Source organism: Panthera leo, chromosome B4 (genome assembly GCF_018350215.1).
Source record: "Panthera leo isolate Ple1 chromosome B4, P.leo_Ple1_pat1.1, whole genome shotgun sequence".
Taxonomy (NCBI): Eukaryota; Metazoa; Chordata; class Mammalia; order Carnivora; family Felidae; genus Panthera; species Panthera leo.
The window spans coordinates 89,966,772-89,985,415 of record NC_056685.1 but is presented as its reverse complement, the minus strand read 5'-3'; the positions used below and the strand labels follow the sequence as shown (position 1 = coordinate 89,985,415).

The following is an 18,644-nucleotide window of genomic DNA, read 5'->3' as shown; positions in this document are numbered from 1 at the left end:
ATTTTAAATCTATACCTCTAGAACAAAGAAAAAACTAAGACACCATAAAATTAATACATTATGGCTTCTCCATGATAAATCTGTTATCCTATTTTCAGACATTATTATTTGTTAGTATAATTTTTTCTTAAGAAAGAGAGCCACATGAGCAAGTGGGGGGATGGGACAGAGGGAGAGGGAGAGGGAGAGAGAAAGAGAGAGAATATCAAGCAGCCTCCACACTCAGTGCAGAGCCTGACACAGGGCTTGATTCCACGACCCTGGGATCATGACCTGAGCAGAAATCAAGAGTTGGATGCTCAACCGACTGAGCCACCCAGGCACCCCAGTGTAAATTTTTATAATCCTTTAAATAGAATTAGAAATAAATTTTAGAAATAAATTTCCAAAGGCATGATGTCAAACATGTAAAATTTAAATATGTCAAATAAATATTAAAACCTAAACACTTTCTTCCTGGTCAACACTTGTTTAAAAATTATTTTGACAGTGTTGTTAATAAAGAATGTTAATTAAATCAAGATTAAAAAACAAAACAAAACATTCTCACTTGTGAGTTGTGTGTAGGTGGCTCAGACAGTTAAATGCCAAACTCTTGATTTCAGCTCAGGTCATGATCTCAGGGTCACGAGATAGAACCCTATGTTAGGCTCCATGATGGGTGTGAAGCCTACTTAAGATTCTCTCTCCCTTGAGGCACTGAGTGGCTCAGTAGGTTAAGCATCCCACTCTTGATATCGGCTCAGGTCATGATCTCGTGGTTTCGTGAGTTCTTCAAGAGTTCGAGCCCCTGCGTTGGGCTCTATGCTGACCTCGCAGAGCCTGCCTGGGAGGCTCTCTCTCTCAAAATAAATAAACTTAAAAAAAAAAAAGAATCTCTCCCTCTTCCTTTGCCCCTCCACCACTTGTGTGTACTCTCTGTCTCAAAAAAATGAAATAAAACTATCACTTGTGGGATTCAGGTTAAATCATGCACTATTAAAATAGCAAAAGCCAAGGTTACTGCTCAAGTACACTGCTACCTGTTCACCTTAAAATCTTTTAAAAATAAAATCTGAGTATGGAAGTCAAAATCTGAAGCTTTCAGATAATAACTGTCATTAACCATTTCCACAATTAGATTAAGGCTGGGATCCCAAATGGTTGTTACTTTTAGTGTATAATAAATACAGGATTAAAATAAAGATATATCATTATGATATAATTTTCATAAAGAAGTTACTACCACCACTTGTTTACCATAAATTTGGGAGAAGATTTCCAATACTTTAAGGTATACTTCATTTTTAGACTACTTATAAACTAGATTAACTCTTTTTGCTGTTGTTATAAAACTCCTTGCGGTAACGTTCCTTTTACTTATATAAAATATTTTTCAGATAGGTAAAGTTAATATAAAATAATGAGCAAGAAGAAGCTAGTTTTAAAAATTTACAATTCTACTGATTAATTATGAAAACATCTGACTTTTAAAAGTAACCCTGAAATTACAGAATGGATCATTTCCACTAAAAGAAACCTAAACACACAAAAAAACCACAAAGTTTATTTAAAAGGAGCAAAAAATGGAAGAACAAATGTGCTATATTTAAAGGTCTTTATATCTTGAAACTGGAACAATGGAAAACATGTTTGAAAGTGCTAATGCAAAATCAGAGGAACTTTTTACCCACCAGTTTTGAGATTCTACGTATCTTTTAAAAATTAGAAATAGCACCGGGGCGCCTGGGTGGCTCAGTCAGTTAAGCGCCTGACTTTCGCTCGGGTCGTGATCTCGTGGTTCATGGGTTGAAGCCCCACATCGGGCTCTGTGCTGACAGCTCGGAGCCTGGAGCCTGCTTTGAATTGATTCTGTGTCTCCCTTTCTCTCTGCCCCTCCCCTGCTCATTCTCTCTCTCTCTCTCTCTCTCTCTCTCTCTCTCTCGCTCACAAAGGTGAATAAACATTAAAAAAAAATAGAAATAGCATGTTTCCTATTTTACACATTATATATTATAGTTTGTATTTTATTACAGCAGACTGACCTCATATACCAATGAATTAGTGAATTAATCTAAAGGATAAATAGTCCCACACAAGATTCCTAATTGTTGAGTGAGTACAAATTTGTACTTTCTTGTCTTAAAGTTGTTAGATTTCACAGATTATTCCTGGCATTTCTAGGATTTCATGCATTAATCTGCTTCACCCATCCATATCTTTTCATAATCTTCTAGATAACAATAATGGTAGAGAACATACACGCAGTCCTTATGTACTTACACATGTTAAAAGGCAATCTAGCAGAGTGGTGAAGAGACACTATCTGAATCCAAACACTGCCTCGGCACTTACTAGCCACATGACCCTGGGCAAATTCAGCTTCGCCCAGTATCAGTTTCCTCATCTACAAACAGGACAAATAGCTGCCTCATGAAGATTAAACAACAATTAAAACTGTTCAGCACAGTGCCTGGTGCATAAGGCCGCACAGGGTCAGCTGCTATTGTTATCACTATGTGTCATGTACTGTGCCAAGTACTTTACATGCCTTATTCCACTTAATTCTCACTTAATTCTCTTTTACAGATGAGGATATTGAGGATCACAGTGGTTCAGCAACTTGCCTTTAAGAGAAAAGCTAATTAGTGCAAGAGCCAATATGCAAACCCAGGTCAACCTCCTTAATCCAAGCCCCGATATCTATGCCAATCTTCCTCAAACTAGGCTCCCTGGATACACTCATGGGGAATTCTTATGTTTTCACTCTGGTGATTCTTATTTTAAGTTATTCTAGAGATAATTTTCAAATGAAAGACATTTTCACAGAGTAGATTTTATTTAAATCATCCAGCTGGGATATGCAAAGCCCTGGTGTTCCCAGGAATATTCTTAGAGGCCTAGAAATTTTTTTTTCCTTACATGTAAAGTTTTTCAAAGTAACACTCAGCTCTCATTCTTCAAGAATGAGGCAAACAGGGACGCCTGGGTGACTCAGTCACTTAAATGTCTGACTTTGGCTCAGGTCACGATCTCACGGTTCGTGAGTTCGAGCCCTGCATTGGGCTCTGTGCTGACAGCTCAGAGCCTGGAGCCTGCTTTGGATTCTGTGTCTCCCTCTCCCTCTGTTCCTCCCCTGCTCACACTCTGTCTCTCTCAAAAATAAACATTAAAGAAAAAAAAAAAGGAATGAGGGAAACTAATTTTCAAAATCCTTACACCTATTTCATTATAGATATCAAGTTTTGAACCAAGTGGCTACTGTAACTACTTGAAAAAGTAAAAAAAAAAAAAAAACCCAAAAACTATGGTACCCTTTTGCAATGCTTCATCTTGGTTTAAAAAAAAAACACACATACATTAAAAAAATAAGTATTAGGGGCGCCTGGGTGACTCAGATGAACGTCCGACTTCAGTTCAGGTCATGATCTCATGGTTCGTGAGTTCAAGCCCCGCGTCGGGCTCTGTGCTGACAGCTCAGAGCCTGCAGCCTGTTTCGGATTTTGTGTCTCCCTCTCTCTCTCTCTCTCTCTGCCCCTCCCTCACTCATGCTCTGTCTGTCTGTCTGTCTCTCTCTCTCTCAAAAATAAATATTAAAAAAATTTTTTAATAAAAAAATAAGTGTTAAAAAGATATCTATTCCTCTAGTAAACAGGACTAGTATACTTGGCACCAGTCTCTCTCATCTTTAATCCAATTATATAACTACGATAACCTAGGATATTTCCAGTTGAACAACTCAAAAAATAAACTCCCCCAAAACTTATTTTCTCTATACTACTTTTCCCCCAGAAAGATCCCTCTTCAGCATCTCTAATCCACCGATCAATGGTATCAGTATTGTCTCCGTCATCCAGGCTCATAAACTCGGAATAATCTTTGACTCTTCTCCTTTATTCTCTGGATACAAACAGTCACCAAACATTATATGACCTTTTTCAAATGACAGACCCTATTCCATCCCCACATTATCAGCCTCCTCGGGTGTTTCTCACTCTGTGTGTGCTTATTGTGCCTATCGCCCCACGCCTGCTCTCCAACCTTACCAATCCATTACCTATACCACCACCTGTTTATCCTTCTTTTAAGAAGAACTTGATGTTAGTCCTCTGCTTTAAAACCTCCATGGATTCCTACTGCTCAACCCACAGAATCAAGTCCAAATTTGGAAACTGAACTTTTGACCATTTGAGACTGATCAGCTCACTATGAATTCCACCCCCCCTTTTACAAAGTGTGGCACTTATCACCTAATATTAAGTATACTTAACCATTTTCTGCGACTATTTGTGGAGTGGAGGCTTTTGCAAGAATGAGATTTCTTCTGCATCCTTCCCAATACTAAGTATTAAGTTAGGTACTGAATAGGTAAGCAATTACTGAGTTACATGATAAGTTAATCAATGCATATAAATTGGGTATCTGATATGTGATCATCTCAATAAATATTTACTGAGGAATGAACTTGTGCCAAGATACTAATGTGACTTGGGTCTACCAAGCAATTCCCATATGCCAGGCAACGATACTAAAAACTTCACATACATTACCTCATGTAATGCTTAAAGCCACCCTGAGGCAGGTATTATCATCTTCATTTTTAATATGAGGCAACTGAGTATCTTCTAGTAAAGTCACAGAGCAGGTATAAGAGAAATGAGATTCAAACTCAGAGCCGAATGTAAAGCCTGTGCCCTTTACCACTGCAGTCAATTCATCCTATAGGAGCTGTAATCTAACTGGCACAACGAACATTCAAAATTACAATACTCTATAATAAATGCTATGAAGGAGGCATTAGATCTTATTTGAGCAGAGTTTGAGTTTACCCAAACACCAGAGTAAAGAAGACAGAAGTCAGAGAAAATATCCAGAGGTGACGCTTTTAAGAATGAACAGCAGTTGGGGTGCCTGGGTGGCTCAGTTGGTTGGGCGGCCGACTTCGGCTCAGGTCATGATCTCGCGGTCCGTGAGTTCGAGCCCCGCGTCAGGCTCTGTGCTGACAGCTCAGAGCCTGGAGCCTGTTTCAGATTCTGTGTCTCCCTCTCTCTGACCCTCCCCCGTTCATGCTCTGTCTCTGTCTCAAAAATAAATAAACATTAAAAAAAAAATTAAAAAAAAAAAAAAAAAAAGAATGAACAGCAGTTAAGAAAGGAAGAAACAACCTTCCTAAAGAAGGGAATAATGTACAAAGGCACAAAATGTCATGACATGTTCAGTAAACACCAACTAGTATCCAGAAAGTTCTAGTTTTCCAGAAAGTAAAATGTGGTAAGAGAAACTGGTAGGAAATGAAGCTAGCAAAAGCATAGTCAGATCATGAACAGTTTAGCCACAGAATTTAGATTTTATCCAATAAGGAAGGTAAAGCCATTGAGTAATTTTAAGCAAGAGAGTGAATTATTATTGCATTTGTGTTTTAGACATATTGCTCTGGCACTGAAAACAGACTGAAGAGCTACAACATAGAAGCCTGTTAGAAGACTACTTAAACAATTCAGGCAATAGACTAACTTAGAGCAACAGTGATGGAGAGAAAAAGATTCAAAACATATGTAAGAGGTAGAACTACCGGACTTAGTAATCAACTGGATTGATGTTTGAGGTCTGGCAGGAACATGAAGGAAAGGAAGGACTCTAGGTAAATTCAAAGTTCCTAGCTGAGTAGACGGAAGTGCCATGAACTAAAACAGGGAACAGAATGGGGGAAAGAAGGTGAAAGGAAAGCTGATGAGTACATACAGTGGGTACTTCTGGAACATCCAGGAAAAAAAAAAACTATCCAATAAACAAACAGTTAAGTCTAGAACTCAGGAGAGAACATTTAAGGTAAATATATAAAATCAGGAGGTACTACCCGGGCCAGTGGAGGAAAGGGCCTAGGGAAACTGTACCAAAGGATAGGGACAAAGACAAGAGTTCCAGAGACCACCAATATTTAAAACACAGACAGACAGGAGTAAATGAAAACTGGAAGAGAGTAGTGATGCAGAAGTCTGGGAAGGGGAGAGTTTCATGAAGGAGGAGTTATCAGTGCACTGAATGTTTCAAAGAGGCAAAGATAAGAACTTCCAACACCTCTCTTGGATTTGGCAACTGAGTTAACTAATGACTTGAAGCAGAGATTCCAGAGGAATGGATGGTAAACAAAGCTACACTAGACAGGGGCTGAGTCAATGGCAGAGGCAAAAAGATATCAGTCTTTGCTGAGAAGAGAGTACCAGCTAGAGAAGAACAGAGGGTTGAAGAACAACATTTCCAGGGTGGCAGAGATTTTAGCATTTTTATACGATGAGAAAGGGACAAGCGGAGAGTGAGATTTTTAAATTATGCCTCGTACTTAAACTTAGTATAAAGTTACCCATAATACAAGGTTAAGGGAAAAAGACAAGTTGCAGGCTAGGTATAGTATGATATCACTTAAGATAAAATTCAGACTCCTTTCCAAGGCCCTCAAGGCCTTTAGGTCCTTTATGACTGGCCCCTGCCTAGTTCTGACTTCATCATATGCCATTCTCATTCATTATACCCTAGCCACACTGGCCATTCTCTTCTGTTGCTTCAACTTGCCAAGCTGGTTTTTGCCCCAAGAGTCCTGCACTGGCTGTTATTTCTTCCTGGAGTGTTTTGCTCCCTGTCAACAGCTAGTTCCTTCAAGTCATTCAGATTTCAATTCAAACATCACCTCTTTTGAGAGGCCTGCTCACCTGTATGTAATATTACATATCCCTCTACCCCAGGCAAAGTTACTATCATAAACTTGTGTTAGCAATCGTCACTCTCTTAAATTCATATTTACTTGCCCATCTTCCCCCCCCAGAATGCTTAAAATAGTGCTTGGCACATAGTAGGCACTCTATTCTTGAATGAAAATGTACACAAACACATATATATATATATATATATATATATATATATATATATGAATGTAGGTGTTTACATGAAAAGCACTAAGAAAGTTTTGAAAGGCATTATTTGAACTTATTTATACCAGGGGTAAGTGGGAGACTAGAAGGATATATATACCTACTATCTATTCATTTTTTGCTTCATAGATCCCTATCCAAATTTTCTAAATCATAAATGTTTCAAAAATCATGTCTTTTATAATTGAAAACAATTTTTAAATAATGACCACATGTACCTAAGATAGTGTATTCTGCATTTCCATTTTCTTTTGCTGGGTTGTCATGATCTAATCTCACTGTAGACTGATCCTTGAATCGTTCTGGTAGGACAGTTCAAAGTTAGAATCTTAAACCTTAGAGCTACAAAGAATTTAGAGATCATCTAATCCAACCCCCTCATTTTACAGATGAGGAAGAAGAGACTCATAGTAATTTAATTAATAAAAGTAATTTAATAAAACTAGGATATTGATAAAAATTTTCAAAGACCAAATGATTAAGAACTATTTAAAAGGCTAATAATCTATTACATGTTGTACATAATTTAAATGACAGCTAATAAAAGCTTACTAAAGCTTATTCTCATATATAACCTACAATCTTCCGGTGAAATTATTACTCAAAGTAAAAGTATTTCCTCAAGCACACTATTTGACCAATGAACCCTATGGTTAAGCATTGGTTAACCATTATACTCATGACAAAGGACTCAGAACACATAAACATAGGGAGTGAAAATCATTCACCGTTAGGTGTGCAAACTAACTGAATTAGCAGGCATTTCTTTCCACTATATATTATACAGTAAGTCCAATATATAACACATATATAGTACATTTAAGGATTCCCTAACTTTGATTCAAATTTCTGTATCAATGTCTACAGTGTATTTTAGTGGAAGTTAATGAAAATTACATGTTGAATAAGTAAATATACTACTAAATAATATTTGCAGAAACAATTTTGCTTTATATACATACTATAATTTACCAGAAATACAACGAATTTTATCTAAACTTTTGAATAATACCACTTTATGGTTGTTTAATAAACTATCTAATTTGATCCTCTTAACATCACCACAGACAGCAGAAATTATTACACCCATCTAACACAGACCTTGACTAAAGTCATGCGGACCAAGTCCTAGAACCCAGATCCTCTACCTCTTAATCACTGTTGTTTCCATCACCCAAACTACGTGACATTTACCATTCATTAAAACAAAAAACACTTTATAATTTCTTTCCTGTCATACTGGTGAAGGTGAGGGGGCTACTAAAACCCTAGCAGTCCTATCCTTTTCTATTCCATCTGAAATTTTAGTATCTAAGGAAACATTACTCATTCATCTTAACAGATGTGACAGTCACCTTAACTGAGAATTGTGCTCATCAGTAATTCTTTATGAAATCCTACCAATATTCAATTATTTTCTCAATCCTAATAAAAGTGCTCTCTTATTTAGAAAGCTCTCTACAAACAGTATCCAAAGTAGTGCTAAGAATACGGGCTTTACAGTTGAAAACAAAATCTGAAGGGCGCCTGGGTGGCTCAGTCAGTTAAGCATCCAACTCTTGATTGCAGCTCAGGTCATGATCTCGCGTTTTACGGGTTTGAGCCCCGTGTCAGGCTCTGGGCTGATGGTGCAGAGAATCCCTGCTTGGGATTCTCTCTCTTTCTCTCTGCCCCTCCCATGCATGCTCTCTCTCCCTCAAAATACATAAATTAACTTAAAAAAATAAATAAAATTTATTTAAAAAAAAAACTGAAGCCAAACCTTAGTACTATCACTCACTAGCTAGTCAGTCATTTCTTCCTTGCCTCACTGTCCTCATCTATAAAATCTGCATCTGTGATGTGTTGGGAAGATCAATTAGATAATATGTATAAAGTACTCAGAAAAAGGCCAGGTCATACAGTTAGCTATTAGAGAAACAGATACAAACAGGTACTGCTGATAATGTCATTTAATTTATATGCACTCCATTACTTTAACTTCTAATATGACCTATTTCTTTTTCTCCCAAATTATCTGAGACAGGAGACAATATATTACTCTTGCTCCCAGGGAACCAGTTAAAATGAGTGCTGGGTTTCAGTCCTCTTCTAACCCCTCTAATGAAGCAATATAGTAATAATCTGTTATTTGATGATCTTAGAAATGGCTATACACAAATCAAAGGTTACACTATTCTGACTCCTACTCTTTTTAAATCCGCTAACTGCATCATTCACTATTTTGAAACAAACAAAAAAAACCAATCGCAAGCCTGATTTTATAAATACCAATAATGATAAAGTGACTTCAAGTTGGATGAAAGGGACAGATTTCAGGAGGAGTGGGAGGGGGGCCCTAACATTAAGAAATTATATATTCAGCAGTCCATCGCACACTACATTTACTTTTCCCTCTTTTAATCTGCGTAGGCATCATTCTAATCAACATTAGCATCATTTTAGGATTAGGAAAGGGAAGCTCAAACTCGGGCTCGCTCCCCCTGGCTCAAGGTGCTGTAACCACTCTAACCTACAGGAGGGCTCTGGCTCAATTCAAGGCCTTTCTTATAATCTCTGCCAGGACAGCTCTCCTGTCCCCCTACAATGCTGTCTCCTCCTACTTCAGGTCTCACCTCACATAGTAGCTACCCTCCCTATCTCTAAATAGCATGTATCAATTACTCCATCCTTATTTCCTTCACAGAACACAAAATGATCTGTACTTATCTTCTTGTGTTGAAGAACAGATACTCTGACTTATCACTGCTGTGTTTAAGTGCTCAGCATAGATGATGCTGGCTTAATGAATGAATGAACACACCATACCTGCCTACAGTCCTTTAGCAAGTAAACGGCAGGGCCTAGAAACCAATAACGGAAAAATCTCACGGCCAACTCCAGCCCTGCCGTACCACCACTTTTTTCACTGGTGGGAAGGGGCATGCTCTGGGCTCAGCAATCAACTTAGAGTTGTGTCTTCCTACTTTCTATATTCATTCACTTTAAAGAAATTATAGAACTACCTAGATGTATAACTTCATACTACAAAGTATTTAACTGGAATTTCAGGAGATCTTACGTTACCTTGTAGAATCACAACTCAATTTGAAAAATCATCTCAAATGATTTGTGACATTTATGCATTTATGATGTCCCGTAACAATCAAAATACTTCAAAACTGTTCATTGGCATCTGCACACATAATTATCTAAGGCTAAAAGAGAATTTATGACCCACACATAAATGCATTTTGCTGACAAGCTGGCAATATTTCGTTTTACGAGAGGTGTTGAATTTCCCACTACATTATACAGAAAAATTGTAAAACCAGTCGTGGGATTCTCGTTCTGACCATGGTAACGTCCTTTCTTAGAGATGACACAAATGCACTCGATCTGCCGCGTGTCACTATTAATACATGTTCTTAAAGGCAGAAGTCACCTCGTGTAAAATGCCCAAGGCGGTGAGGGCAGACCACTAGCAACACCCCCTTTGTGACCTTACCCACAGGGTTTAATACTTACTGCTGAGTCCTCCATCCTCGGATACTCCTGTCCCTCTCATTCCTAGGTAAGTCAGTCCCAGTATTAGGAAAAATAAGCAGGCAGCAGTTAAGAGAAACATCGACAAGTAGTGGGCACTGAAACCCCCTGTAGGGGACACCTCCTCCCGTTTAAACTGCTGGAGAAGTTCCTCCTCGGGTTCGGAAAGCTTCGGTTTGTTGTATGCGTTTTTCAGGTAGGTGTGATTGGAGCCCGTATGATTGGAGTGATTGATCCTGAGTGAACTGGAGGCAGCCACCGCTGCACCGGGAGGGACGCTGTTGGAAAAAATCCTGGGGGAGTCCACACTGAAGGCCCCGCCGCCGATATGATTATTGGTTTTAAGGAGGGAGCCTGTGGACGAATCCAAGGTTGAGTCCATGTCGGTCAGTGGCGGGGGCAGGAGAGGGGCCAGTTTCTTAGCGGTGACACGGTACCTAGGAATGGGGCTAGAGTCCAGGGGATCACACCCTCCTCCCTGCTCCGCCGCCGCCGCCGACTCTTCGAGGTTTCGGCTCCTGTCTAGACTCCCCGCAGCCGCCGCCCTGTCATTCATCGGGATTCCTCCCCCTCCCTGAACTGAGGTCTCCAGCCGGCCGCCGGCCGATTTAGCAGTCAGCGAAGAGAGAGGCTTACTATGGCTCCGTCTGGGCCGATGCCGGGAAAGGGAGTCGTCCTTTAATACCTGTCTGCTGGAGGCCACGTCGTCGTCCTCCTCTTCCTCCGAGTCCGAATAGTTCTCCCGGCAGCTGTAAGGGAGAAGCCGGCTGCCATTCACCGTCCGGCTCGCCCACAGCGGCTCCTCGGCCTCTGGGTCCCTGTCCTCTCCGTCTTCCCCCTCCTCCTCCTCGTCCTCCGCGGCTGCATCTCTCGCCGATGGGGTCTGCAGCTCCGGAGCCGCCGGCCGCCGGGCCCCCCACCACGAGTGGGGCTTCCTTCTCTCGGCCGAGTTGCTGTTAGTCACCTCGCTGGCGGCCAGGGGCGCCGACGGCGGTTTGAGCCCGCGGTACTGGAGCGAAGCCCGGTCTTTCCTCCCGCCGCCGCCGCCGCCGCCGCCGGCCTGGTCCCGGGGACTGGCCTCCACGTCCGACTCGTCCGAGCTGAAGCCCAGCAGCACTTTGCTGCCAGCCGTGGGGGCGGCCGAGGCGCCCCCGGGCCCTCCCACGGGGCTCTCCGGGCCAGAGGCCGAGATTCGGCCCAGACCCCCAGGAGTCCGCAAGTAGGAGAGGTCGCCAGAGACCGGCCGGCCCCCCAGCCCCGCGGCCGCCGCCGGCGCTCCCGCCGCGGCGACCGCGGCAGCAGCCGTGTTATTGTTATTACTGTTCCGCGTCTTGTTGCCGCGGCCCCCGGACCGGTGCTGCTGCTGCTCTTCCTCTCGAAGCTTCTTCAGCTTCTTGAGGTAGACCGGGCGGGTGCTCTCCGTCACTGGGCCAGGAGACAGGCCGTAACGGCGGAGCTGAGAGAAAAGCTCCTCATCCGAGAGCTGCTGAGGCGCCGAAGCCGCTGCCGCCGCCATTTTCTCTCCAGGGTGTTTTACAAGCTCCGCGCTACCGGAAGTGACGCGCCGCCCTAGACCCTGAACTAGACCGGGCTGCGTCGCCCTCCCAGCGCCACGGACGCCTCGGCCAATGGGAGGCGCGGGAGGAGCTCACCTGAGCGGGAAAGGGCCACCTGAGCGGCGCGCGGCTCCCCCGGCGGAGAGTTTTTCTACTCCCTCACCTTGGGGTGCCGGTGCATTCTCCTCCTCCTTTCTGTCGCTTTCTCCTGCAGTTCTCTGTCCTGCCGTTCCTAGTGCCTTTCCCGGGAACCGCCTTTGCCTAACCACACCTTGACCTCTTCCCAGGTTCCTGTCACCGGGCAATAGTAATTAAAATCTGCCTTAAAGTTCAACACATTGGTTTTCTTCCCATCCAGTCCCTGCTCCCGCGGGGAACCTAGACAGACTAAAGGAAATCCTTATGGCCAGACTACGTTGGCAGTTTCCCTGACTCTGGTTTCTTTTCACTTTGTCTTTCCGCTTGACTTAAAAAGAAAAAAAAAAAAAAATGAGTTCTTTCGCTGCTCTTTTTGAGAAGCCTCTCTTCTATTACAAAGAAAAGATACAGAGTAAACCAGTCCCAATACAACTTTCTGCAAGAATAATGGCTATCCATTCTTTTTATTATTATTATTAATTCTTTAGTTGGTTGTAAAGTGTCTTTTTCCCCCCCTTTAAAATCTGGTAACCTCGATAGGTGGTCATTTTTGTATTTGAAAGAATCTATCATTTGCTTCATTTTGTGACTTATAAAAAGGACAACACGCCATCTTTCTTCCCTCTTAGTATCTTTCCAACCTGTAGTTATTAATTGTTAATGATTATTTTATGTATTTGTTTTGTAAATGATATCATTTATTATCTTATTCCTTTGAACAGTAAGCTCCATTATTGCTTCTATTATTAGAAACTTCATTCCTATCGTGCTTGATACTAGAAGTTCGATAAACATTTGTTGAACTAATTAATGAATTGCAAAACTAGGATAGTATGAGATGGATATTTTAACATGGAAATAGTGGCAAATGGGGAGAAGAAACCTGAACACAAACCCCCCAAAAACCAAAAACAATAAGACCTGGGTACACAACCTCCTCATTTACCCAGTAGATAATGAATCCCAGACAGGTGAAGTTTGCCCAGTTTGATAAAGATCACTTCCCTTTTCCTCAACCCCTGGCAGCTACCCAGCAGCACCCAACACAATATCTGGCAAACTAGTAATTTTTTTGTCAAATGGGTTATTTTACCCTGTTATACACATCTGAACAGAAAAATGTGTTAGTCACAAGCATAGATACTAGCTTTTCAACGTTTCAAATCCCACAGCAGAATCACACTCAGTAACCTGAAGTTTTGACTTCTCTTACCAAAGCTTGCTATCTTCTTTAAAAAAAAAATTTTTTTTTATATGAAGGGGCACTTCCTTGTTCTTTATTAGAGAACTTTAAAATTTACAAATGTTTCTGAATCTATGACTGTTAAGCACTTATAAGAGTGTTAGTCACAGTAAATTTTATGAACTATGATGGTAATGACCCAGAATTTATTACCATAATTGGGTGAAAAGTCAAATGATTACAAACTTACAGACTAATGTGTCCGTATAGCATAGCAGTTAAGCTGGGAGCTTTGGAGTTAAACAAAACTGAATATGAACCCAGCTCTGTCTCTTACTTTTATTCTTAGTTCAACATTTGTTCCATACTCTACTGGAATCATAAAAGTCTGTTGGTTTGGCTTCTGATTTTCATGCACCTTTATATATCATCCTGTGAGGATTGTCAGAATATTTATATTTCTACCTGTGACTTTGGGCAAGTTGTTTAATTTTTCTGAGCCTTAGTTTCTGTGTAAACAAAAGAGGGATGATAAATATGTCTCCGAAGACTCTTTTAAGGATTAAATGAGAATATGTCTGCATAATGCGTAGCACCACACCTGAGCATACAATGTACACTCAATAAATGTTAGCCAATAATGTAAAGTCAAGCATTGTGTGTGTTTGCTAGTGTGGCTCCTAAGAACACCGTGCAACAGTAATTAAAGAAAATGCCACTGCACAGACAAATAGAAATGGTGAAACTTTGCCCAGTGCATTTAATAATCACATTAATAGTTAATGAAGAGGAAAGGCTTTGGCAACCACGGTCCTTGGTCATGTCAGCCCCTGTCAAACCCATGTCAGCAAGGTTTGGAATGAACTAGGAACCAAACATTTCAAGTCTAAGTTATGTGACTTAGGGCACATCTTAAGCTCTCAGAAACTCCATTTATTATTTTCTAAAATGTTCATAATATTGTCTGCCCTCCTTGGCACATAATTAACATTCAATGAGTATTGGTTGAAAATGATGAATAAATACTGTATGTGGAGTATCTTGTTTACATGTTGGGCATTATAGCCAGATAGTCAAAACAATGAAAACTACAATTCATATAAACTTTACATATGCACGGTTTCATGTAGCCTATGAGAAATCTTACCTTCATGAAGATACTGAGAGCATGATTTTTTGCATAAAATATTTGGGGTCATGATTACCCCTTGTTTGGGTGTTTGAGCAGACTCAAACTTTCCCAGGAGAAACTTTACTACCTCAGGCACTGCCACTTCTCACTTTGAACATTCTCCTTATCTACCAGAAGATCTTACTTTCCAGATCGGCTAACTTTGAAAGCACGAAACTAAATTGACAAACTGCACCCATATACTTTACAGAGAATGCAACCTCAAACTAACTCCTGCTCTATAGTTTCCCAAAATTTGACTAGGGGAAATATTTATGATAGATTGCAGAAGGATACACCATCCATTTCTTCTTCTAGATGTTTTAAATTTTATCTCTATCTTAAGCCTGCTCATCAGAGACCCAGTGTCACTGGAGCCACATTACTAATAATACACCCTGCCTGGTTTCCAGTAAAATACCTTCTACCATGTTTCCTTTCATAGTCGTGACATCAGCTTATATTAAAGGTTCTAAAGAGTATGAAATCGGACATTACAATCAGATAAAGATAATGCTGAGGGTTTGTTTCCTTAAAGAATGTCCTTTCTGGTCTTAGTATTAGAAATACTTACACTAGGCGCACCTAGGTGGCTCAGCTGGTTGAGCATCCAACTCTTGAATTTGGCTCAGGTCATGATACCAGGGTCGTGGGATCGAGCTCTGCTGAGATCAGACTCTGAGAGAGATTCTGAGATCTCTCTCTCTCTCTCTCTCTCTGCCCCTCATCCCCTCCTCACCACTCACACACACACACTCTCTCTCTAAAAAGAAAAAAAAAGAGGAAGGAAGGAATACTTTCACTTTTCCAGACAACTCATTTATTTGTGCTTTGGTTTTGTTTTATCTTTTATTGAGGTGAAATTCACATAAACAAAATTAAGCATTTAAGGGGCGCCTGGGTGGCTCAGTCAGTTAAGCATCTGACTTCAGCTTAGGTCATGATCTAGAGGTTTGTGGGTTCGAGCCCCGCATTGGGCTCTGTGCTAACAGCTCAGAGCCTGGAAACTGCCTCAGATTCTGTGTTTCTCTCTCTCTCTCTCTCTCTTTCTCTCTCTCTCTCAAAAATAAATAAACCTGACTGACTCAGTCAGTAGAACATGCGACTCTTGATCTCAGGGTTGTAAGATCTAGCCCCATGTTAGGTGTAGAGATTACTCAAAAATAAAATCTTTACGAAAATAAAAAATAAAAGTATATAATTAGTAGCACTTAGTATATTTACAATGTTGTGCAAATGTCTACAATTTTTTCGTCACTCCCAGAGAAAACCTTTAAGCAAGCATTTCCTATTTCTCCCTCTTTTCAGTTCCTGGCAACCACTAATCCGCTTTCTGTCTCTATGGATTTAACTCTTCTGAATATTTCATATGAGTAGAATCATACAACATGTGACTTTTTGTGTCTGACCACTTAACATAATGTTTTTGTGATTCATCCAGGATGTACCATGTATCAGTACTTCATTTCCTTTTATGGTTGAAAAAGGTTTCATTGCTTGGATGTACCACATGTTGGATATCTCTTCATCCATTGATAGACATTCTGGTTGTTTCCACCTTTTGGTTATTGTGAACCACACTGCTACGAATATTGGTATATCTGTTTGAATACTTGTTTTCAGTTATTGTGGGTATGTGTCTAGAAATTTCAGATCAGATGGTGATTCATGTTCAGTTTTTTGAGGAGTCACGAAACTACTGATTTGTTTTTAATCCTACGGACAAACACTGTTGTTGTAATGACTTGAGCCATGTTTTTTCTCTTTGGGACAACAGCAAGGAAGTTCAGACTCAATTTTGTGGCCCAGCCCTAGCAATTGTGTAGGGCTCCATAGTATATGTTTTCTGAATTAATTCCATTGCTGACTCTCTCTAAATTTCCTAACTTTATATTTGTGTGCCTCATTTTTTAAATGATTTTAATTTTGTTTTATCTTCCTATTATGATATGCATGTTTAGCTGCCTTTCAATTATTTGGGGAATACCATACAATTCCTCTGACAATCCAAGGGATAAGTTTCATTAGTTTTCATCTTTTACAGATAAAGAAACCATGGTTAGAAAAGTTACTTGATTCCAGCCTCAAAGAGTCAGATGGAAAACTGAGACCCATAATTTTAGAGTCCAAAGCCCATGTTCTTTCCACTACAACATACCATCTCTTGAATACCTGTCTTAAATCATACAGTAATATATGTGTATGTATATATGTAATCATACAGCAATATAATACATAAAAATAAACTTAGTTCCCTGTATTCTTATGCACCTTAACGAGGAAGAAGTCTATAATAGGGTGAGGAAAAGGACAAAAGCTTTTATAATTAACCTATGTCTTAGCTTTGTTGCCACATGCAGCAACTGGAAAGAAAACTCAGAAATAAAAAACTGATTATATCACTTAGCTTTTCAGCAGATCAAAGAAGTAACACAATATTATAATGATGTTATCACTTAACTTCTCTTAAAGTGCCCCAAGGATGTGTTCACAAGTTTTGATCTACAAAGTTCCTGATGTTTATTTTTTCTTTTTAATTGCTCAACTTTTATTCAACACTAACACTGCTTCTAAGGAAGATGCCAGAATAAACAGGCTGAAAATACAACATGGCATTGAGAAATGTTGGACAACGTTCTTATCCTATGTTACTGTGAGAATTAGCCAAGAAAGTTTTCTAGCAAGAGCATCTATTTTATTTTTCTGCGTATAACTCAAACGGATGAAAAATGATCACACGATCTGAGTCAACAATATGTATGTATGATTGGTAATTAGATTCTATTTTATGCAAGAAAGTGAACTGCTAAGTCCTATACTGGAAGTCACGGAGAGCATTTCACATTAACGCATAATGGACAAGAGTCTCAAAGTTCGGAGATTTGAGTTTTATTCCTAGTTCTGCAATTCATTAATTGTAGTAATAGTTTACATTTTTATATTGCCTCCAGTCCACAAACCATTTCATCATCTCACTGTCTTTACATCAACTCTAATAGGCAAGCATTATTATCCCAGTTCTGTAGATGAGAAAACTAAGGCTCAAGTAAATTTGATCATTTGTCCTTTATGAGAGCTACTAAGGACTGAAATCCCAAATCAACCCTAGGTTGTCTGGACCTAAGCTCACTGTTCTTTCTAGTCAATGATGATGCCTCACATGAGCAGATCCTATCCCAAAGAATGAGTCATTTAACCTTTTTTCTTTTAGTTTCTTCATCTTTAAAATGAGGAACTAAGAATACTAGACCATTAAGATCTCTTACAAATCCAAAACTTTCTAAAAGCACTTTCTTATGGTATATATTACTATACTTTTTATTATACTTATTTATTTTTTGAAGCCTATTTATTTATTTTGAGAGAAAGAGAGAGAATGTGAGTGGGGGAGGGACAGAGAGAGAGGGAGAGAGAGAGTCCCAAGTGGTCTCTGCACTGTCAGCTCAGGGCTTGAACTCACAAACCATGAGATCATGACCTGAATGGAAATCAAGAGTTGGAGGCTCAACCAACTGAGCCAACCAGGTGTCCCTTTATCAAGCTTATTTATACAGTTGCTTTATTTCTCCCTCTATGTGCTTTGAGATACAGGTCTGTTTCTGATTGAAATTTGCACCCATTATTGTTGAATGTATTGAATGAATAATAAAGTAACGCCACATGTCACAAAAGAGCATTAGGAAGATTTCAAGGTAACGCACAAAGAAGTACATTAAGGATAGGACTCCTGTAGGATTATTTAGAAATAGAAGGGGAACCGCATGAAGTTTAAGGAATATACCTGCAAAGGGGCTCGTGGCCCAGACTGTTCTAGAGATTTGGTTTCCTTAAGCAGCAAAAGGCATTTTAATACTGATGTTTTCCTGCCCCACATCATAGGAGCAATGGATCTGAACATAGAGAACAAAGGGATCTGACCACATCAGCTTATGATTACCCATTCTTTTCAAAACAACCCTTTCCTTAAATGTGGCTTTATTTGTTATAAGAGAACTTTGTATGAAACAGGAATAGAGAATCATCAGGTTTGTTCAAACTTGGGTTGACATAGCCTTTGATGTTTCTTATCTATTCTTCCCAGAACCTTAAGCACGGACAGAGGGGAGAACAGGGGGAGAGTGCTACTGTTAGTTTTTGTTGACGGTATAGAAAGCTTCCTCTTCCAT

At 40.0% G+C, this 18,644-nt stretch overlaps 1 protein-coding gene across 3 annotated transcripts in view; it reads right to left on the bottom strand.

Moving 5' to 3' along the window:
• Nucleotides 1-11,970, bottom strand: part of LEMD3 (LEM domain containing 3) — a 79,478-nt gene extending 67,508 nt beyond the window's left edge. For all 3 annotated transcript variants that reach the window (XR_006204935.1, XR_006204936.1, XM_042947078.1), the window contains exon 1: nucleotides 10,413-11,970. Coding sequence is in view for 1 of the 3 variants with exons in the window: in XM_042947078.1 (XP_042803012.1) it covers nucleotides 10,413-11,946 (1,534 nt within the window). In the remaining 2 variants the exon portion in view is untranslated. The remainder of the gene's footprint in view (nucleotides 1-10,412) is intronic.
• Between the last annotated feature and the right edge of the window lie 6,674 nt (nucleotides 11,971-18,644).